Source organism: Ornithorhynchus anatinus, unplaced genomic scaffold (assembly GCF_004115215.2).
Source record: "Ornithorhynchus anatinus isolate Pmale09 unplaced genomic scaffold, mOrnAna1.pri.v4 scaffold_233_arrow_ctg1, whole genome shotgun sequence".
Taxonomy (NCBI): domain Eukaryota; kingdom Metazoa; phylum Chordata; class Mammalia; order Monotremata; family Ornithorhynchidae; genus Ornithorhynchus; species Ornithorhynchus anatinus.
Window position 1 is genome coordinate 242,658 of NW_024396730.1, and position 20,511 is coordinate 263,168.

General features: G+C 51.7%; 1 protein-coding gene and 1 non-coding gene across 2 annotated transcripts; one reads left to right on the forward strand and one right to left on the reverse strand.

The window, feature by feature from the left end:
* Positions 1 to 1,861: 1,861 nt before the first annotated feature.
* Positions 1,862 to 12,987, reverse strand: LOC100080850 (olfactory receptor 14J1-like). Its single transcript, XM_029056684.1, has 2 exons — positions 12,952 to 12,987; positions 1,862 to 2,925 (listed from the first exon to the last, which is right to left on the reverse strand). Exon 2 carries the CDS (start codon positions 2,898 to 2,900, stop codon positions 1,971 to 1,973), a length of 930 nt encoding a protein of 309 aa, XP_028912517.1. The 5' UTR covers positions 2,901 to 2,925; positions 12,952 to 12,987; the 3' UTR covers positions 1,862 to 1,970.
* On the forward strand, positions 6,215 to 6,352 carry LOC114808808. Its single transcript, XR_003756575.1, has one exon. It is a non-coding gene; the product is annotated as a small nucleolar RNA SNORA7 (small nucleolar RNA).
* Positions 12,988 to 20,511: the final 7,524 nt, after the last annotated feature.

The following is a 20,511-nucleotide window of genomic DNA, read 5'->3' on the forward strand; positions in this document are numbered from 1 at the left end:
GATCAAATCCATGTGCAAGAGTGACACAGAAAGGAGAGGGAGGAGAGGAAATGGAGGGGCTAGTCGAGTAAGACCTCTTGGAGGACATGTGCCTTCAATAAGGCTTTGAAGGTGGGGAGAGTCTGTCTTCTTAAACAGGCATCCAAGCAGAGAAAACAGAGGGGCAGACAGGCTTCCAGACAGCACCAAGCAGAGGAAATGGAGAGGCAAATGGGCAACCAAATAGCAGCAAGCAAAGGAAATGGAGGAACAAGTGGACATCCAAAAAGCAGCAAGCAAATAAAATGGAGGGGCACATGGGCATCCAGCAGCAGGAAGTAGAGGAAATGGAGGGGCAAGTGGGCATCCAAAATTTGGTGACAGCCCTTTTTCCTGTGGGCTGGGAGGAGTTGGGCTCTAGGGACCGCAAACCAGATCTTTCCCACCCTGGATCTCCATGGTCCAGGACCACGTCTCAGGCCAGAGTCTTGAAGGGAGAGGCTCTAAACCAGGGTCTTCAAGAGATGACTTGAGTCACTAGCTTCCTCCTGACTCTCAGGTGGGACCCCTCCCAGGATTCAGGACTGGCCTCAAAAGTCTTCCCCAAATATTAAGCGGTAAACTCATTGTGTCTACTATACTGTGCTTTCATTCAATTCATTCAATCGTATTTATTGAGGGCTTACTGTGTGCAGCCCACTGTACTAAGTGCTTGGGAGAGTACATTATAACTTTGCATCTACTCCAGAGCTTAGGACACTGCCTGGCACATAGTAAGTGCTTAACAAATACCATCATCATCATTACAATATAACAATAAGCAGTCATAGTCCCTGCCCACAATGAGCTTAGTACAGTGCTCTGCACACAGTAAGCACTCAATAAATATGATTGATTGGTACTCCCAATCAGTATTTTCAAGCAATTAATCCTTTTTTTAATGGTATTTGTTAACTGTGACTACTACTCAGCATGGCTTAATGGAAAGAGCAAGGGTTTGGGAGTCAGAGGTCATGGGTTCTAATCCCAGCTCCACTGCTATCAGCTGTGTGACTTTGGGCAAGTCACTTAACTTCTCTGTGCCTCAGTTACCACTTCTGTAAAATGAGGATTAAGACTGTGAGCCCCCACGTGGCACAACCTGATTACCTTGTTCTACCGCAGCACTTAGAACATCGCCTGGCCCATAGTTAGTGCTTAACAAATGCCATCATCATCTTTACAATATAACAATAAGCAGACATAGTCCCTGCCCACAACGAGCTTAGTACAGTGCTCTGCACACAATAAGCACTCAATAAATATGATTGATATTATCAATTAGTATTTTGAATCAATCCTTTTTTAATGGTATTTGTTAACTATGACTACTACTAATAATAATGATAATTATGATTATTGTTAAGCACTCACTATGTGCCAGGCACTATACTAAGCGCTGGGGGGTAGATGCAAGCTAATTGGATTGGACACAGTCCCTTTCCCATATGGAGCTCACAGTCTTTATCCCCTTCTTACAGGTGAAGCAACTGAGGCACAGAGAAGTTAAGTGACTTGCACAAGGTCACACACAGTAGGCAAGTGGCAGAGCCCGGATTAGAACTCAGATCTTCTGAGTCCCAGGCCCATGCTCTTTCCATTAGGCCACACTCCTCAAACATTTTCACTCAATCATTCAATGATATTTATTGAGTGTTTACTGTGTGCAGAGCACTGTACTAAGCATTTGGGAAAATACAACAGAGTTGGTAGACACAATCCCTAGCCTCAAGAATCTTACAGGCAAGAGGGACTTTTCTGTGTATTTCTGTCCAATTTGGGGGTCTTCAAGGAATCACCATAATCTATCATGTCACTCATATAAGCACAAGGACTGACAAAGGACAATCCACATTGACACCCTCATTCACACAGCCAACTCCATTGGAGACCACCCACAAGGGCTTTGAAAAAGGGGGACGTGGTATGACAAAGCTGAGGAGGGGATTGTCTCAGATGGTTTTTGATCTGCAGACAAGTTTTCTCACTGCTGTCTTCACGTCCCGGTTCCTCAGGCTGTAGATGAGGGGGTTCAGGGTGGGAGGCACCACAGTGTAGAAGAGGGACCCTACCAGGTCCAGAATGGATGGGGGCTTGGAGATGAAGGTGGAATATTCTAACAGGGCTGGGGAGACGAATAAAGTCACGACGGCGAGGTGGGGCAGGCAGGTGGAGAAGGCTTTGGCCCGGCCTGATGTGGACCTCATCCTCAGCACAGCCGAGAAGATGCGCACATAAGATAGAGTTATGGAGGCAAAACAGCTCGACCCTATAAGCACGTTGAAAGCAATGACTCCCAGCTCACTGTGGAAACCCCTGGAGCAAGAGAGTCTCAGCAGCGGAGGGATGTCACAGAAGAATTGATTAATCACTTTGGACCCACAGAAGGGTGAGGAGAAGGATGCAGCCGTGTGCAGGAGGCCATTGAGAGCCCCGCTGAGCCAGGAGGCAGCCACCATCTTCCCACAAGCCTTTGGATGCATGATAATGTCATAGCTCAGGGGGCAGCAAATGGCCACGTAGCGGTGGTGGAACATTGCCGTGAGCAAGGCCATTTCAGAACTGGCAGCAAATCCGAAGAAAAACACCTGGAGGATGCAACCCGGGAAAGAGATGGATCTGTTGTTGGTCAGGGAGTTGAGGATGGACTTGGGGACAATGGCGGAGATGAGGCAGAGGTCAAGGACGGACAGGTTCCTGAGGAAGAAGTACATGGGGGTGTGGAGGCGCTGGTCGAGGGCGGTGATGGCAACAATGAGGAGATTCCCCATCAGGGCCACCAGGTAGAGTAGGAGGAACAGAGCGGCGTGGAACAGCTGCAGCTCCTGGACCTCTGAGAAACCCAGGAGGAGGAATTCTGTCACCGCCGTGCCACTGCCCATGCTTTTAAGGTGATATCGTGTTTTCCTGGAGGAGGGAGGAGAATCAGACATCAGTAGGAAAGAGCACAGACCTGTAGGAAAGAGTCGGAGGACCTGGGTTCTACTCCTGTAGCTGCCCGTTGCTTGAAGTCTCTGGGCCTCAGTTTCCTCATCTTTTAAATGGGGATCTCATAGTTCTTCTCCCTCCCCCTTAAGCTGTGAACCCCATGTGGGATGGAGACCGTGACTGACCTAATTATCTCTTGTATTTATCCCAAGGCTTAATATAGTCCTTGACCCATTATAAAAACTTAACAAATGCCACGATTATTATTTATTACCATTAGGAGATGAGTATAATATCATATGAAACAGATGTTCCTGATGACCCTTCTGCTGATCACCTTCTATTATTCCTCAACTCCACTGACCTCCTGCTCCACCCCACCTCCCCCACTCACCAACTTAGACACACACTCGATCTCATCATCGCTAACCATTGTACAATCTCTACACTCACCAACTCTCGAATCCCTCTATGTGTCCACGACCTCTTCACTTGCCTCCTCTCCCACACTCCTCCTTCCCATAAATCTGTGCTATTTCCCTACAGAGACCTCTGATATTTTGACCCCATCCAATTTTCTCAACTCATCATGCCCCACTTAGCCTTCATACCCCAACTACCCTCCCTTGATGACCAAATAGATGCTCTCAACACCGCCCTCTCTGTGGAGCTCAGCTCACTTGCTGCCCTATCCCACTGTTGTTCTCGTTCCACTAACCCGCAGCCCTGGATCACCTGCACAGTCCGCCTCATTCGCTCTTGTGCTCAAGCCGCTGCTGCTGGAATTCTAAATATCAGGTCGACTTCATCCATTTCAAATTTATCCTTGCATGCTTTAACTCTGCCCTTTCCTCTGCCCAGCAGAATTATTTCTCCACCCTTATTGTCACTCTTCCCCTTCATCCTCGCCAGTTCTTCTAGACATTTAACATTCTCCTCAAGTCCCCTGTCCCTCCACCTCACACATCCCTTTCCCCCAGTGACCTGGCCACCTACTCTATTTGGAAAATTGACACTGTCAGACGTGAGCTCCCTAAAATCTCCCCTGCCCCTCTTCAGGCCCTCTCCCTTCTGGCCCCCTCTTCAACTTTCCCATCCTTTCCAGCAGGATCTCTAGAGGAGATCTCCTGCCTCCTCTCAAGAGTCAACCCCTCCATCTGCGCATCCAACCACATTCCTTCATACCTTATCAAAACTCTTGCCCCCTCCCTTCTTCCCTAACAGCCATCTTCAACAATTTGCTCTCCATTGGCTTCTTCCCCACTGCTTTCAAACATGCCCATGTCTCCCCAATCCTAAAAAAAAAACCCTCCCTTGACCCCACGGCTCCCTCCATTTATTTCCCCATCTCCCTCACACCATTTCTCTCCAAACTTCTCGAGTGAGTTGTCTACACCCGCTGTCTCAAATTCCTCTCCTCCAGTTCTCTCCTTGACCCTCTCCAATCTGTCTTCCGCCCCCTTCACTACACAGAAATCACCCTCTCAAAGGTCACCAATGATCTCCTTCTTGCCAAATCCAATGGCCTCTACTCCATCCTAATCCTCCTAGACCTCTCATATGTCTTCGACAGAGTGGACTACCCCCTTCTCCTGGAAATGTTATCCAACCTTGACTTCACCTATTCTGTCCCCTCCTGGTTCTCCTCTTTCCTCTCTGGCCATTCATTCTCAGTCTCCTTCGTGGGCTCCTCCTCTGCCTCCCACGCCCTAACTGTGGGGGTCCCTCAAGGTTCGGTTCTGGGTCCCCTTCTATTTTCTATCCACACCCTCTCCCTTGGAGAACTCATTCACTCCCATGGCTTCAACTACCACGTCTATGCGGATGATACCCAAATCTACTTCTCCAGCCTTGATCTCTCTCCCTCTCTGCTGTCTCACATTTCATCTTGCCTTCAAGACATCTCTACTTGGATGCCCTCCCATCACCTCAGGTTTAGCATGGCCAAAACTGAACTCCTTATCTTCCCACCCAAACCTTGTCCTCCCCCTGACTTTTCCATCCCTGTAGAGAGCACCACCATCCTTCCTATCTCACTAGCCAGTAACCTTGGCCTTATCCTTGACTCCTCTCTCTCATTCAACCCACATATTCAATCCATCACTAAATTCTGTTGGTCCCACTTTCTCAGCATAGCTAAAATCCACCCTTTCCTCTCCACCCAAACTGCTACCACCTTAATACAATCACTCATCCTAGCCCTCCTGGATTACTGTATCAGCCTCCTTGCTGACCTCCAAGCCTCCTGCCTTTCCCCGCTCTAGTACATATTTCACTCTGCTACCTGGATCATTTTTCTATAAAAACCTTCAGGACATGTCACCCCACTCCTCAAAAAACTCCAAAGGTTGCCCATCCACCTCCACATCAAACAAAAATTCCTCACCATTGGCTTTAAAGCTCTCCATCACCTTGCCCCTTCCTAACTCACCTCATTCTCTCCTATTACAACCCAGCCCCCACACTTTGCTTCTCTAATGCTAACACGCTCACTGGGCCTTGATCTCACCTATCTCACCCCCAACCCCTCTCTCAAATCCTGCCTCTGACCTGGAATGCCTTCCCTCCTCAAATCCAATAGACAATTACTCTCCTCCCCTTCAAAGCCTTATTGAAGGCGCATTTCCTCTGTAATGTACTTATTTCTATTAATGTCTTTCTCCCCCACTCTAGACTGTAAGCTCCTTGTGGGCAGGGAATGTGTCTGTCTATTGTTCTATTGTACTTTCTCAAGCACTTAGTTCAGTGCCCTGCACACAGTAAGCGCTCAATCAATACTACTGAATGAATGAAAGTTATCATTATTATTATTGTTTTTATTATTTAATTTGTTAAGTGCTTACTATGTGCCAAGTGCTGTGGCAGTGTAGAGAAGCAGTGTGGCCTAAAGCAAAGAGCACGGGCCTGGGAGTCAGAGGAACTGGGTTCTAATCCTGACTCTGCCACAAGAAAATCAGGTCAGACACACTCCCTGTCCTACATGAGGCTCACAGTTTCAGTGTAGGAGGGAGAACAGTTATTGAATTCCCATTTTCCACATAAGGAAATGGAAGCCCGGAGAAGTGAAGTGACTTGCCCAAGGTCACACAGCCAGCACGCAGGATTAGAACCCAAGTCCCTCTCGCTCCCGCGTCTATGACGTTTCCACCAGGCCACACTGCTTCTCATGGATACCTGGAGTGTGAGCAATAGATAACTCGCTTACCTTGTAAGTCCTCCAGTGCTCAGCACAGTGCTTGGCACCTAGCAGGAACCTAACAAATACCATCTCCTCTCAGGTTTGCACCTGGAGAGTTTCCAGTACTCTACCAGCCTTGACAATGGGAGGGAGAGTCAAGCAGAAGCATATCCATTCCATTCTTAGCCTGGGCAGTGGCTAGCGAGTGGAAGGCGATCTGCTACAAGTCAAAACTCCCCTGTGCTGGGCAGCAGCAGTATGGGAGAGGGTCCAGGGTAGAGACTCGAGCTTCCTGCATGGAAGGAGGCCATAGTAAACCGCTTCCGGATTTTTAGCAAGAAAACTATGGATCCACTATCAGAAAGATTGCAGATGGAGGTGGGGGGTTCTGGGAGAGACCTGTTCATGGAGTCGCTATGGGTCAGAGACGACTTGACGGCATAAGACAAGACAACAAATACCATCATTCTCATAATTAACGCAAAGAACCAGTGCACCGATTAATAGCTTTTATTAGGCACTTATTGTGTGAAGAGCACTGTACTAAGATCTTGGGAAAGCATGATACAACAGAGTTGATAGACATGTTCCCTGTGTACAAGGAGTTTACAGACTACAGGGAGAATAGACTAAAGTGACCATGTGAAGATAAGTATGACAAGATCTTGGAACATGATTTCCTGAGACCCCGTCACTGCTCCAGGAAAATGGTCCTTAGTCACATACACCTGTATGTGACCCAGCATTATCAATTTTTTTATGATATTTGTTAATGATGATGATAATGGTATTTGTTAAGCACTTACTATTTGTCAAGCACTGTTCTAAGCACTGGGGTGGATACAAGCTAATCAGGTTGGACACTGTCCCTGTCCCACATGGGGCTCACAGTCTCAATCCCCATTTTATAGATGAGGTAACTGAGGCCCAGAGGAGTTAAGCGACTTGCCCAAGATCACACAGCAGACATGTGGTGGAGCTGGGGTTAGAACCCAGATCCTTCTGACTCCCAGGCCTGTGCTCTTTCCACTGGGCCAAGCACTTACTATGTGACAAGGACTGTTCTGTGTGCTGGAGTAGAAACAAGTCAATCAAGCTGGACATAGTCCCCATCCCACATGGGGCTCACAGTCTAAGCAAGGCCCTCTGCCACTTGCCTGCTGCATGACTTTGGGCAAGTTACTTCAATTCACTGTGCCTCAGTAAATTTTATTCATCTGTAAAATGGGGATTAAGGCTGTGAGCCCCATGTAGGGCATGGACTGTGTCCAACCTAATTACCTGGTATCTACCCCATTGCTTAGTACAGTGTCTGTCACATAATAAGCACTAAACAGATACCATGGGACGAAAACAATGAAAAAAAAGTCTCACTAAGATTAAGACAGGAAAGGATCTTTTGGCATTAAATGGTCTACAACACCCACGGTGGCTGGTCCAGCTATTGGGCATCTCCAGTGAGGCCTGGACCTTCACAGGACTCTGGGTAAAAGGACTAACATTCCCTGCCCATACCTGATCTTACTTCATCCTCTCTCCCAAACCAACAGCTTAGCTGGCATCCTTACCCCACGGTACCTTTCTGCTGAGCTGGAATTGGGATGGAAGCTGGAAATTGAAAAGGTGAACACAAGTTGGCTACTTCACCCGTTTCTCTTAGCAATGCATCTTCCCCGCAGGGGTCCTCAGTTTCCCCATCTATAGAATGAGCACAGCAGCTGTAGATCCGAGACAGGACATTAAGGTCCCACCGCAGTGGTGGAGTGGAAGGCTGTAAATCAGGAATCTGCTCTCCCGATCACGAGGAGAGGCAGGACTGAGACCAAGGGCTCTTTCCCGGCTTCTGCAACTCAGTACTGAGGCCAGACTGGGGTCAGAGGTGAATTTTTAGGGCACGTTAAGTGGGGCCCTGGGGAAAAAGACAGAAAGCAAAACTCTGATTAGACCCAGTAGACAATGCAGTTGATAATATCTCTCTGGGGTGGTGGTTTGGGGGAGTGGGGGGATTGAGTGGAGGGAGGTGGTGCTGACTTGTTGGCATTTTCTTTGGTCCACAGAGATCCAGGAGGGGAGGCGAGAGGCTCAATCAGACAGGGCAGGGAATCAAATCATAGAATGGCATTGCCTGAAGCAGCCTCAAGAGGTCATTCCTTCCATCCTTCTCTGGTGACATTTTCTTGTGCTCAGGATGGAGAAGATACTGCTATTCAGGCCTCTGAACTCAAACATGTTAGAACTTCATTTTTTCCTCGACTCCTCTCTTTCATTCAACCCACATATTCAATCCATCACTAAATCCTGTCAGTCCCACCTTCACAACATTGCTAAAACTTAGCCTTTCCTCTCCACCCAAACTGCTACCACCTTAAAACAATCACTCATCCTATCCCTCCTGGATTGTTGTTTCAGCCTCCTTGCTGACCTCCTAGCCTCCTGCCTCTCCCCACTCCAGTTCATATTCAACTCTGCTGCCCAGATCATTTTTCTACAGAAACGTTCAGTACGTGTTTCTCCACTCGTCAAGAAACTCCAGGGTTGCCCATCCACCTCTGCATCAAACAAAAACTCCTCACCAATGGCTTTAAAGCACTCCATCACCTTGCCCCCTCCTACCTCACCTTGCTACTCCTCTACTACTACCCAGCCCACACACAACACTCCTCTAATGCCAACCTTCTCACTGTACCTCTATCTCATCTATCTCACCGCTGACCCCTTGCCCATGTCCTGCCTCTGGCCTGGAATACCCTCCCTCCTCAAATCCAACAGACAATTATTCTCCCCCTCCCCCCACTTCAAAGCTTTATTGAAGGCACGTCTCCTCCAGGAGACTTTCCCTAAGCCCTTTCCTCTTTTCCCACTCCCTTCTGCAGTGCCCCAAAATTGCTCCCTTTGTTCTTCCCCCCTCCAAGCCCCACGGCACTTGTGTACCTGTCTGTAATTTATTTGTTTGTATTAATGTCTGTCTCCCCCTGCTCTAGACTGTAAACTCTTTGTGGGTTGGGAATTTGTCTGTTTATTGTTGTAGTGTACTCTCCCAAGGACTTAGTACAGTGCTCTGAGCACAGTAAGCGCTTCATAAACATGACTGAATCAATGAATATTCGTTAAGCACTTCCTAGGTGCCAAGCACTGAACTAAGTGCTGGGGTAGATACAAGAAAAGCAACTCCCACATGGGGCTCATAGTCTAAGTAGGAAGGAGAACAAATACTGAACCCCCATTTGCAGATGATCGAACTGTGGCCCGGATTAGTTAAGTGACTTGCCTAAGGTCACAGAGCAGTCTTGTGGCAGAAACGGAATTAGAAGTCAGGTCCCTGACTCCCAGAGTAGTGTTCTTTCCACTAGACCATGCTGCTTCTCTCATAGATCATCAACTCAGTTCTCCCCTCTACTGTTCAGGAAGGAACAATTTGCTCTCCTGCCACTGGTGGGAGAAGCAGCTCTCTTTTTCCCCAGAATCCCTCATGTTCTTACCTCCAGTTCTGTTTTGGCATAAGTGGGCTTCAGGTTTAGCTAGCCTGGGACTCCCTCTCCTCCATATGCACCAGACCACCACTCTCCCCCCCTTCAAAGCCTTATTAAAAGTGCATCTCCTCCAAAAGGTCTCCCCCAAATAAACCCTTTGTTCCCTGGCTCTTTCTCTCTTCTGCATCACCTATGCACTTGGATCTGTGATGTTTGGGCATGTAATAACTGCCCCACTCCCAACCCACAGCACTCTGTGCATATCTCTAAATTATATATTATGAATTATAAGTTCATATAAATTTCTGTCTCCTCCTCTAGATTTTAAGCTCGTTGTGGACGGGGAACATATCTACCAACTCTGTTGTGTTGTACTCTCCAAAATGTTTAGTACAGTGTTCTGCACACAGTAAGCGCTCAATGAATACCATTGATGATGAGGTAGACAAGGGGTGTAGGTGCTCTGGATGTGAAGGCAATGGAGGTGACAGTCAGAGTAATAAAAATCATTCAATTTTTATTCATTCAAATCGTAGTTCTTCAAAAAATTCATTCAATCGTATTTCTTGAGAGCTTACTGTATGCAGAGCACTGTACTAAGCACTTGGAAAGTACAATTCAACAACAGATAGAGACAATCCCTGCCCACAACGGGCTCACAGTCTAGAAGGGAGGAGAGAGCAATCATAATAGTGGTATTTGCTACGCACTTCCTATGTACCAACCACTGTACTAAGCGCTGGGCTAGTTACAAGCTGATCAAGTCCCATATGGGACTCAGACTCTAAGTAGGAGTGAGAACAGGGATTGAATCCCCATTTGGCAGATGAGGTATTAACTGAGGCATAGAGAGGTTAAGCAACTTGCCCAAGGTCATTCAGCAGGTATGTGGATGAGTCAGGATTAGAACTCAGGACCTCTGACTCCCAGTCCCTAGTTCTATCCACTAGACCACACTGCTCCTCAGGCATCATCAGCAACCAACAGGTACAGGATACTATTCTGGGCTCTGAGCAGCTACAGACACGATGATACCCTTCCTTCTCTTCTTCCTACCTTCCTTCCTTCCTTCCTTCCTTCCTTCCTTCCTTCCTTCCTTCCTTCCTTCCTTCCTTCCTTCCTTCCTTCCTTCCTCCTTCCTTCCTTCCTTCCTTCCTTCCTTCCTTCCTTCCTTCCTTCCTTCCTTCCTTCCTTCCTTCCTTCCTTCCTTCCTTCCTTCCTTCCTTCCTTCCTTCCCCTACAGTCCAATTCAGGTGTTCCCTAACTTTAGACCTGGAGTTCATGGGAGCATCTTGTTCAAAGGCTGCAGTCAACAAACATCCTCACCTCTCAGCCTCTTTTATATCTCGGTTTAGCTGAACCAGTCCCAGATTCCTGGAGGCTGTCTGAGGAAATTATAGAAAAAAATAGACAAAGAGCCCCCTCCTGCCTCACCTCCATTCTCTCCTCCTACAGCCCTCCCGCACACTCCACTCCTCTGCCGCTAAACTCCTCACTGTGCCTCGCTCTCTCCTGTCCTGCCGTCGACCCCTGGCCCACATGTGACCTCTGGCCTGGAATGCCCTCCCTCCTCACATCCGCCAAACTAGCACACTTACCCCTTCAAAGTCCTACTGAGAGTTCACTTCCTCCAGGAGGCCTTCCCAGACTAAGCCCCCCTTTTCCTCTGCTCCTCCTCCCCTCCCCATTGCCCAGACTCCCTCCCTCTGCTCTTCCCCCATCCCTGCCACACAGCACTTGTGTACATATCTATTATTCTATTTATTTATTAATGATGTGCATAAATCTATAATTCTATGTATCTATATTGATGCTATTGATGCCCGTTTACTTGGGTTTTTTTGTTTGTCTGTCTCCCCTCTTCTAGACTGTGAGCTCATTGTTGGGTAAAGATTGTCTCTGTTGCTGAATTGTACTTTCCAAGCATTTAGTACAGTGCTCTGCACACAGTAAGTGCTCAATAAGTACGATTGAATGAATGAAAGAATGCCAGCTCTATCCGCTGGACCTTCCCACCCAAACTGGTCTTGATTATTTCAAGTTTGAGTTTGTAAAGCATCTTTACACTGGACCCTGTTTGGCTTCTGCAAAGTTCTAGGACTCGTAGGTGGGACTTCTAGAGGGAAGGTAGACCCTCATGTGTTAGGTTTCCACAAAGATGACATGGTCAGAGGAACCAAACACAGAGAGTGACTGAAAGTAGTAGCAGTAGTAGTAATAGCAGTAGTAGTAGTAGTAGTAGTGGTGGTGGTGGTGGTGATAGTAGCAGTAGAAAGAGGAGGAGGAGGAGGAGAAAGAGGAGGAGAAAGAGGAGGAGAAAGAGGAGAAAGGGGAGGAGAAAGCCGGGGGAGGAGGACCATTTGGGTGTAGTGGATAGAGCACTGGCCTGGGAGTCAGAAGGTCATGGGTTCTAATCCCTCCTCCACCGCTTGTCTGCTGTATGATTTTCCTCCTAATATTTTCCTCTAGCCTAACCTCTTCCCCTAGCCTAACCTCTTCCCCTGACCAAACCTCTTCCCCTGACCTCACCATTTCCCATGGCCTTACCTGACCACTAGTCTAACCTTTTTCCTTAGCCTAACCTTTTCCCCTAGCCTAAACTTTACCCTTAGCCTAAACCTTTGTTCTAGCCTAATATTTTCCCCTAGTCTAACCTTTTCCCCTTCCTAACCATTTTCCCTTCCCCAACTTTCTCCCTTAGCCTAATAATTTCCACTAACCTAACGTTTCCCCTAGCCTAATCTGTCCCCTAGGCTAACCTTTTCCCCTAGCCTGACCTTTCCCCTAGCTTAACCTTTTCCCCTAGCCTAAACTTTTCCCCTTGCCTAACCTTTTCCCATAGAATAACCTGACCCCTAGTCTAACCTCTGTTCTAGACTAATCTTTTCCCCTAGCATAACCTTTTCCCTTGGTCTATCCTTTCCACTGACCTAACCTTTTCCTCTGGCCTAACCTTTTCCCTGGCCTAACCTTCTCCCTGGCCTAACCTTCTCCTGGCCTAACCTTTTCCCCTAGCCTAAACCTTTCCCTAAGTCAAAACTTTTCCCCTAGCCTAAACTTTTCCCCTAGCCTAACCCTATCCCCTAGCCTAAGCTTTTCCCAGAAACTAACCTTTACACCTAGCCTAACCTTTTCCCAAAGGCTTACCTTTCCCTCTGGTCTAACCTTTCTCCCGGGCCTAACCTTTTCCCCTAGCATAACTTATTCCCCGACTTAAACTTTTGCCCTGGCCTAACCTTTCCTCAGGCCCATCCCTTTCTATAGCGTAACATATCCCCTAACCTAAACTTTACATCTTGCCTAACCTATGCTATACTGGCCTGGCCCTGAAGCCTTTGCCTTCCAGGTTGGGCCTACCTGCCTTTGCCTTGCAGGTTGGACCCCTTCCCGCCTTTGCCTTCCAGGTCCAGGCCCCAAGCCCTTCTTGTTCCAGGTTTGCTCCCCCCGCCTTTGACTTCCCAGCTTGGCCCCAAAGCCTTCACATTCCAGGTTTGCACCCCCCAGCCTTTGTCTTACTGACCTATCCCTGAAGCCTTCTAGTTCCAGATTGCCCCCCCCCCACCCCAGCATTCCATGCTTGGCCCCTAACCTTTCTCATTCCAGTTTGGGCCCACCCTCCAATTGACTTCCAGTCCTGGCCCCGAACCCTTCAAATTCCAAGTTGGGTTTCCCAGCCTTTGCCTTCTAGGCCTGGTCCCGAAGCCTTCTCGTTCCAGGTTGGGCCCCCCTGCTTTTGCCTTCCAGGCTTGGCCCCGAACACTTCTCATTCCGGTTTTGGCCCCCACCTTTGCTTTCACGGTTGGACACCCCGGTCGTTTCCTTCCAGGCCTGGCCCTGAGCCCTTCTCCTTCCAAGTTGGGTCCCCCGGCCTATGCTTTCTGACCTGTTCCTGAAGCCTTCTCGTTACAGGTTTGGCCCCCGCCTTTGCCTTCCGACGTGTTCCTGAAGTCTTCTCGTTCCAAGTTTGGCCACCGCCTTTGCCTTTGAGGTTGAACATCCCTGCCGTTTCCTTCCAGGCCTGGCCCAAAAAACTTCTTGTTCCAGGTTGGGCCCTCCCGCCTTTGCCTTTCTGACCTGGCCCCAAAAGCCTTCTCATTCTAGGTTGCTCCCAGCCCTTTGATTCCAGGCCTGGCCCCGAACCTTTCTCGTTCCAGTTGGGGCCGCCCCCGCCTTCCTTCCATGCCTGGCCACGAACCCTTCTCATTCCACGTTTGTTCTCCCCACCTATGCCTTCCAGGCCTGGCCCCAAACACTTATCATGCCAGGTTGGTTCCCCCCTGCCTTTGCCTTCCATGTCTGGCCATGAACCCTTCTCATTCCTGGTTTGGTCCGCCCACCATTGTCATCGAGGCCTGTCCCTGAAGCCTTCTCATTCCAGGTTGGGCCCCCCCGCATTTGCCTTCCAGGTTGGACTCACCCTCTTTTGCCTTGCAGGCCTGGCCCTGAACCCTTCTTGTTTCAATTTTGCCCCCCCCCGCCTTTGCATTCGAGGTTGGACACCCCCGCCGTTTCCTTCCAGGCCTGGCCCCGAACCCCTTTCGTTCAAGGTTGTGCTGCTCCACCTTTGCCTTTCAGGTCCTACCCCCTGACCTTTGCCTTCCAGGCCTGGCCCTGAACCCTTCTCGTTCCAGATTTGGCAGCCCAAGACTTTGCCTTCCCGGCCTTGCCCCTAACCCTTCGAGTTCCATGTTGGTCTCCCACGCCTTTGCCTTCTAGACCTGGCCCTGAACCCTTCTCGTTACAGGTTTGGCGCCCCCGCCTTTGCCTTCCCAGCCTGACTCTGAAGTATTCGCAACCCAGGTTTGCCCTCCCAAGCATTTGCCTTCCCAGCCTGGCCTGTAGCCTTCTCGTTCCAGGTTTGGCCCCTCCACCTTTGCCTTCCAGGTCTGGCCCCGAACCCTTCTCGTTCCAGGTTGGACCAACCCCACCATTGCCTTCCCGGCCTGGCCCCAAACCCTTCTCATTCCAGGTTTGCATCCACCCCTGCTTTTGCCTTCCCGGCCTGACTGCCCACCTTTGCCCTCCAGGCCTCGCCCCAAACCCTTCTTGTTCGAGGTTGGACACCCCCACCTATGCCTTGACGGCCTGGGCCTGAATCCTTCTCGTTCCAGGTTGGACCCCCCAGCCTTCGCCTTGCAGGTTGGGCCCCCCAGCCTTTGCTTTCCAGGTTGAACCCCCCATCCTCCACGGCCTTCCAGGCCTGGGACCTAGCACTTCTCTTTCCAGGTTTGGCCCCCCCGGCCTTTGCTTTCCAAGTTTGGCACCAAACCCTTCTCGTTCCAGGTTTGGACCCCCCGCCCTCCACAGCCTTCCAGGCCTGGCCCCGAAGACTTTGTGTTCCAGGATTGGCTTCCCTGCCTTTTCCTTCCAGCCCTGGCCTCAATGTCTTCTCGATCCAGGTTTGGCCCCCTCGCCTTTGCCTTCCCGGCCTGGCCCCCAAGCCTTCTCATTCCAGATTGGGCCCCCCAGCCTTTGCCTTCCCGTCCTGGCCCTGAACCTGTTTTGTTCCAGGTTTGGCCCCCCACCTTTGCCTGCGAGGTTGGACACCTCGCCATTTCCTTCCAGTTCTGGCCCCGAACCTTTCTTGTTCCACGTGGGGCCTCCTGCCATTTCCTTCTAGGCTTGTCCCTGAAGCCTTCTCATTCCAGGTTGCCCCCCCACCTCCCCTTTGATTCCAGGCCTGGCCCCTAACATTTCTCGTTCAAGGTGGGCCCCCCTTCACCCCCCACCATTGCCTTCATGCCTGGCCATGAACACTTCTCGTTCCACGTTTGGTCCCCCGGCCTTTGTCTTCCAGGCCTGGTCCCGAACACTTCTCATACCAAGTTGGGCCCTCCTCCCTTTGCCTTCAGGTTTGGTCCCGCCGCCTTTGCCTTCCAGGTTGGGCCCCCTGCCTTTTGCCTTCCAGGCCTAGCACCAAAACCTTCTCATTTCAGGTTTGCCCACCGCCCCCCGCCCAACACTTTTGCCTTCCCTGCCTGCCCGCCTGCTTTTGCCTTCCAGTCCTGGCCTCGAACCCTTCTCATTCGAGGTAGGACTTCCCCCCGCCCTTGCCTTCCCGGGCTGGGCCCTAACACTTCTAGTTCAAGGTTTGCCCCCCGCCACCTTTGTCTTGCAGGTTGGGCCACCCTGCCTTTGCTTACAACATTGGCCCCCCACCCCCCGCCCAAGCCTTGGCCTTCCAGGCCTGGCCCTAAACTCTTCTCATTCGAGGTTGGGCCCCTGGGCCTTTGCCTTCCAGGCCTGGCCCTGAAGCCTTCTCATTCCAGGTTTGGCCCCCCAGCCTTTGCCTTCCATTCCTGGCCCCAAACACTTCTCTTTTCAGGTTTAGCCTCCCAGCCTTGGCCTTCCAGGTTTAGCCCCAACCCCTTCTCATGCCAGATTTGACCTCCCGTTTTTGCCGTCCTGGCCTGCCCCTGCGCCTTCACCTTATAGGCCAGACCCAAACCCTTCTTGTTCGAGGTTGGACTTCCCCACCTTTGCCTTTCTGGCCTGGGCCCGAACTCTTCTAGTACAACGTTTGGTCCCCCGACCTTTGTCTTGCAGGTTGGGCCATCCCGCCTTTGCTTTCCACATTGGGCTCCCCCAGCCTTGGCCTTCCAGGCCTAGCCCCGAAGCCTTCTCATTCCAGGTTTGGTCCCCCCACCTTTGCCTTGCAGGCCTGGCCCCGAACCATTTTGTTCTAGTTTAAGCCCCCCAGTATTTGCCTTCTAGTTTTACCCTTCAGCCTTTCCCTTGCACGATTGGCTCCAAATCCTTTTCATTCCAGTTTAGCACTCCCAGGCCTCACCTTGCAGGTTTGGCCCTGAACCCTTTTCGTTCCAGTTGGTTGCCTCCTGATTGGCCTTCCAGGACTGACCCCGAACTCTTCTCATTACATTTTGGAACCACGAGCCTTTGTCTTCCAGATCGCGCCCCCCCCCGCCCCCGCACCGCCAAACCTTCGCCTGGCAGGTTTGGCCCCAAACCCTTTTTGTTCCTAATAATAATAATAATAATGTTGGTATTTGTTAAGCGCTTACTATGTGCCGAGCACTGTTCTAAGCGCTGGGGTAGACACAAGGGAATCAGGTTGTCCCACGTGGGGCTCACAGTCTTAATCCCCATTTTACAGATGAGGTCACTGAGGCACAGAGAAGTTAAGTGACTTGCCCAAAGTCACACAGCTGATAAGTGGGAGAGCCGGGATTCGAACCCATGATCTCTGACTCCAAAGCCCGTGCTCTTTCTACTGAGCCACGGCCCTCCCCCCGCACCCCAGTCTTTGTTTTGGAGGTTTAGCCCCAAACCCTTTTCATTCCATTTTGGGCCCCCTAGCCTTGCCTTGAAGGTATGGCCCCTAACCCTTTTCGTACCAGTTTGGGGCCCCCTGCTTTTGCCTTCCATGCCTGGACTCAAACCCTTCTCGTTCCATTTTAGCACCCCTAGCCTTTGTCTTCCAGATTTTCCCCTCTTTGCCTTGCAGGCCTAGCTCTGAACCCTTTTCGTTCCACTTTTGCCCCTCCAGCCTTTGCCTTGCAAGTTTGACCCTGAACACTTTTTGTTCCAGTTAGGACCTCACAGCTTTTGCCTTGCGGGTTTGCTCCCCCAACCTTTGTCTTGAGGTTAGGTCCCGAAACCTTTTCATTCCAGTTTCGGCCCCTTGGCGCTTGCCTGGAAGGTTTGACCCTGAATCATTTAGGTTCCAGTTTGGCCCCCAATGCTTAAAGTTCCAGTTTGGCTCCCTCAGAGTTTGCCTTGCAGGTTTCGGGATCTCTGCTCCCCTGGGGTTGAGTCTTAGACCGCCGGGCCCCCTCTTCCCAGTCGAATCGGCCACCACATGGACTCGGGAGCTCTCCTCCCAGGCGGCGATTCCTTGGATTGCCTGCCCCCCATTTCCAGGCTAGCTCTTTAGCAGCCTTTTTGGCCACCGACCGCCGACTTTAGCTGCTTTTTGGTCGCCGACCGCCGACTCATCCACGCCGGGACTGCCTCTCTCTCCCGAGAAGCTGAGCCTTGTCATCGCCCGGACCCTTGGAGCCATTACCGCGTGGGCGCGGGATCTCTGCTCCCCTGAGGCCCAGCCTCGGCCCGCCCAGCCCCGATTTCCGACAAGTCCCTCCTTCGCCTGCCGCTCGCCGACTCATCTGCGCCTCCTCCACCTCCAGCGGGGAGCTGAGCCTTGGACCGCCCAGACCCGCGCCCGCCTCATCCTTTCCCAACCTGGACCTCCGCACCCCCCCTCGGGAACTCCGACACTAAGGATCTTCGCCCCCACAGACCCCCAGCCACCAGCTCCCATTCCACCCCCGCCTGCTCGGGCCCAGGGACATTGCGCTCCCCTTCTCAACCCTGGGGACATTGTGCTCCCCTGCTGGGCCCTAGGGACATTGTGTCCTCTGGGGACATTGCGTCCACCTGCTCGGGCCCGGGGACATTGTGTTCCCCAACCGCCCCCCCAACTCCGCCTGAGGCGGCCATTTTGGGTAGCCCTCACTCCCTCTTCCCCCTTGAGGTGATTCATCTTCCTCGCCCCCGCCCTCGCCCCGGGCGACGATGTCCTTGTTCTCACCGTGTTATCTTACCTTATCCGCCGCCCACGGCCACAACCCACCCCGGACAACCTCAGGGCCGCCCCCGCCGCCACAGGGACATTTGGTCATGAGCTCTGGGACTCTCTCGGCCGCTGACCGCTTGACTTTGAGTCTGATCGGGTAGGATCGGGTCGTCCCCCGACCCTGATCGTCGCCTGCTTATTAACACTATTGTATTGTGTCTTACCGTACCATGTTGCTATATTAGCGATTTCGCTTGTTATTGTTTATTGTCGTCAGTGCTGCCACCCACCTCTCTGGCCTCACCAGCCGCCTGATTTTGAGGTTGATCAGGTCGGCCCTTAATCGAGCCTACCCCCTACCCTGGTCATCGCCCGCTTATTAACACTACTGTATTGTATCATACTGTATCATGTTGCTATATTTCCGATTTCGTTTGTTACTGTTTATTGTCGTCAGTGCTGCCACCCACCTCTCTGGCCTCACCATATCCCTCCTCCCCCCCCCCCCCCGCCCCTTCCTATCCTCCCCTTCCCCTTCCCCTCTTTCGCTCAGCTCTTTCCCGCTCTCTCCTCTGCCTCCTCCCCGCCTCCCCTCCCCCGCCCTAGAACCCCATTTAACAGCGCTACCCCTCTTCCCCCTCCCCATACTCTCCCCCCCACCAAACCACCTCCTCCCCCGCTCCCCCCTTCTCTCTTCCCCACCCACGCCCCATCCCAGTCCTCCCGTCCCACCGCTACCCCTCATCCCACTCTCCCCGTCCAGGGCCCCGCCACCTCCTTCCCATCCAAACCCTCCCCTTCCCCCGCCCTTTCCCCCCTCCCCCTCTTGCACCCACAGCTACTTTCAAGTGTGGCCTCTGGAACCCCCGCTCTATTACAGGTAAGCTACCTTTCGTCCATGACCTTTTCCTCTCCCGCTCTCTCCTCCTCCTCGCCCTTTCAGAAACGTGGCTCACTCCCGAAGACACGGTCTCCGCCGCTGCTCTCTCCAGCGGAGGCCTCTCCTTCTCCCACTCCCCCAGACTCACCGGTAAGGGAAGAGGCGTCGGCTTCCTCCACTCACCCCGTTGCTGCTTCCGCACTATCCCTCCTCCCCCCTCCCTCTCCTTCCCCTCCTTCGAAGCCCATATCATTCGCCTCTACCACCCCCTCCAGATACTTGTCGCTGTCATCTACCGCCCTCCTGGCCCCACCTCCAACTTCTTCAACCACCTTGACCCCTTTCTCACCTTCCTTCTCTCCTTCTCTCTGTCCACTCTGATCCTCGGAGACTTCAACATCCATATGGATGTACCCGATGACTCCTCTGCCGCCCGCCTGCTATCCCTCCTCGACTCTGCCGACCTCCTGCTCCACCATACCGCGCCCACTCACCGACTCGGTCACACCCTCGATCTCGTCATCTCCTACCGCTGCACTATCTCCTCCCTCACCGACTCTGAAATCCCTCTCTCTGACCATAACCTTCTCACCTGCCTCATCTCTCACACTCCCTCCCCCTGCAAAACTTAGCTACTGCCCCACAGAGACCTCCGCTCTCTTGATCCCATCCGTCTTTCCCAAAGCATCTCTCCTCACCTTGCCGCCCTGTCCTCACTTCCCACTCTCGATGATCAGGTCTCCGCTCTCAACTCCACCCTCTCTACTCATCTCAACTCTCTCGCCCCCCTTTCCCTCCGCCGCTCTCGCTCCACTAACCCACAGCCCTGGATCACCTCCTCAGTCCGCCGCCTACGCTCCTATGCTCGAGCTGCTGAGCGCTGCTGGCGAAAGTCCAAGCACCAAGCCGACCTCACACACTTCAAATTTATCCTTTCCTGCCTTAACTCTGCCCTCTCCTCCGCCAGGCAAAGCTTCTTCTCCTCCCTCATCGACACCCATGCACGTCACCCCCGCCAATTGTTCCGGACCTTTAACTCTCTCCTTAGGCCCCCTGTTCCTCCCCCTCCCCCATCTCTCACCCCCAGTGATCTGGCCGCCTATTTCCTCACAAAAATCAACACAATCAGGTCTGAGCTCCCCAAAGTTACCCCTCCGCCTCTCCCCTCCCCCCCACCAACCCTCTCCCCTACTTTCCCATCCTTCCCTGCAGTATCGTCAGAGGAGATCTCCTACCTCCTCGCAAGTGCCACCCCCTCCACCTGTGCCTCGGACCCCATTCCCTCTCATCTTATTAAAACCATCGCCCCTGCCCTCCTCCCTTCCTTAACTTCTATTTTTAACCACTCAATCTCCAATGGCTCCTTTCCCTCTGCCTTCAAACACGCCCACGTCTCCCCCATCCTAAAAAACCCCGCTTTTGACCCCCCTTCCCCCTCCAGTTATCGCCCTATCTCCCTACTACCCTTCCTTTCCAAAATCCTAGAACGAGTCGTCTACAA

Coding starts and splice junctions, on each gene's coding strand:
- LOC100080850 (XM_029056684.1), bottom strand. CDS start 2,900: ATGGGCAGTGGCACGGCGGTGACAGAATTCCTCCTCCTGGGTTTCTCA.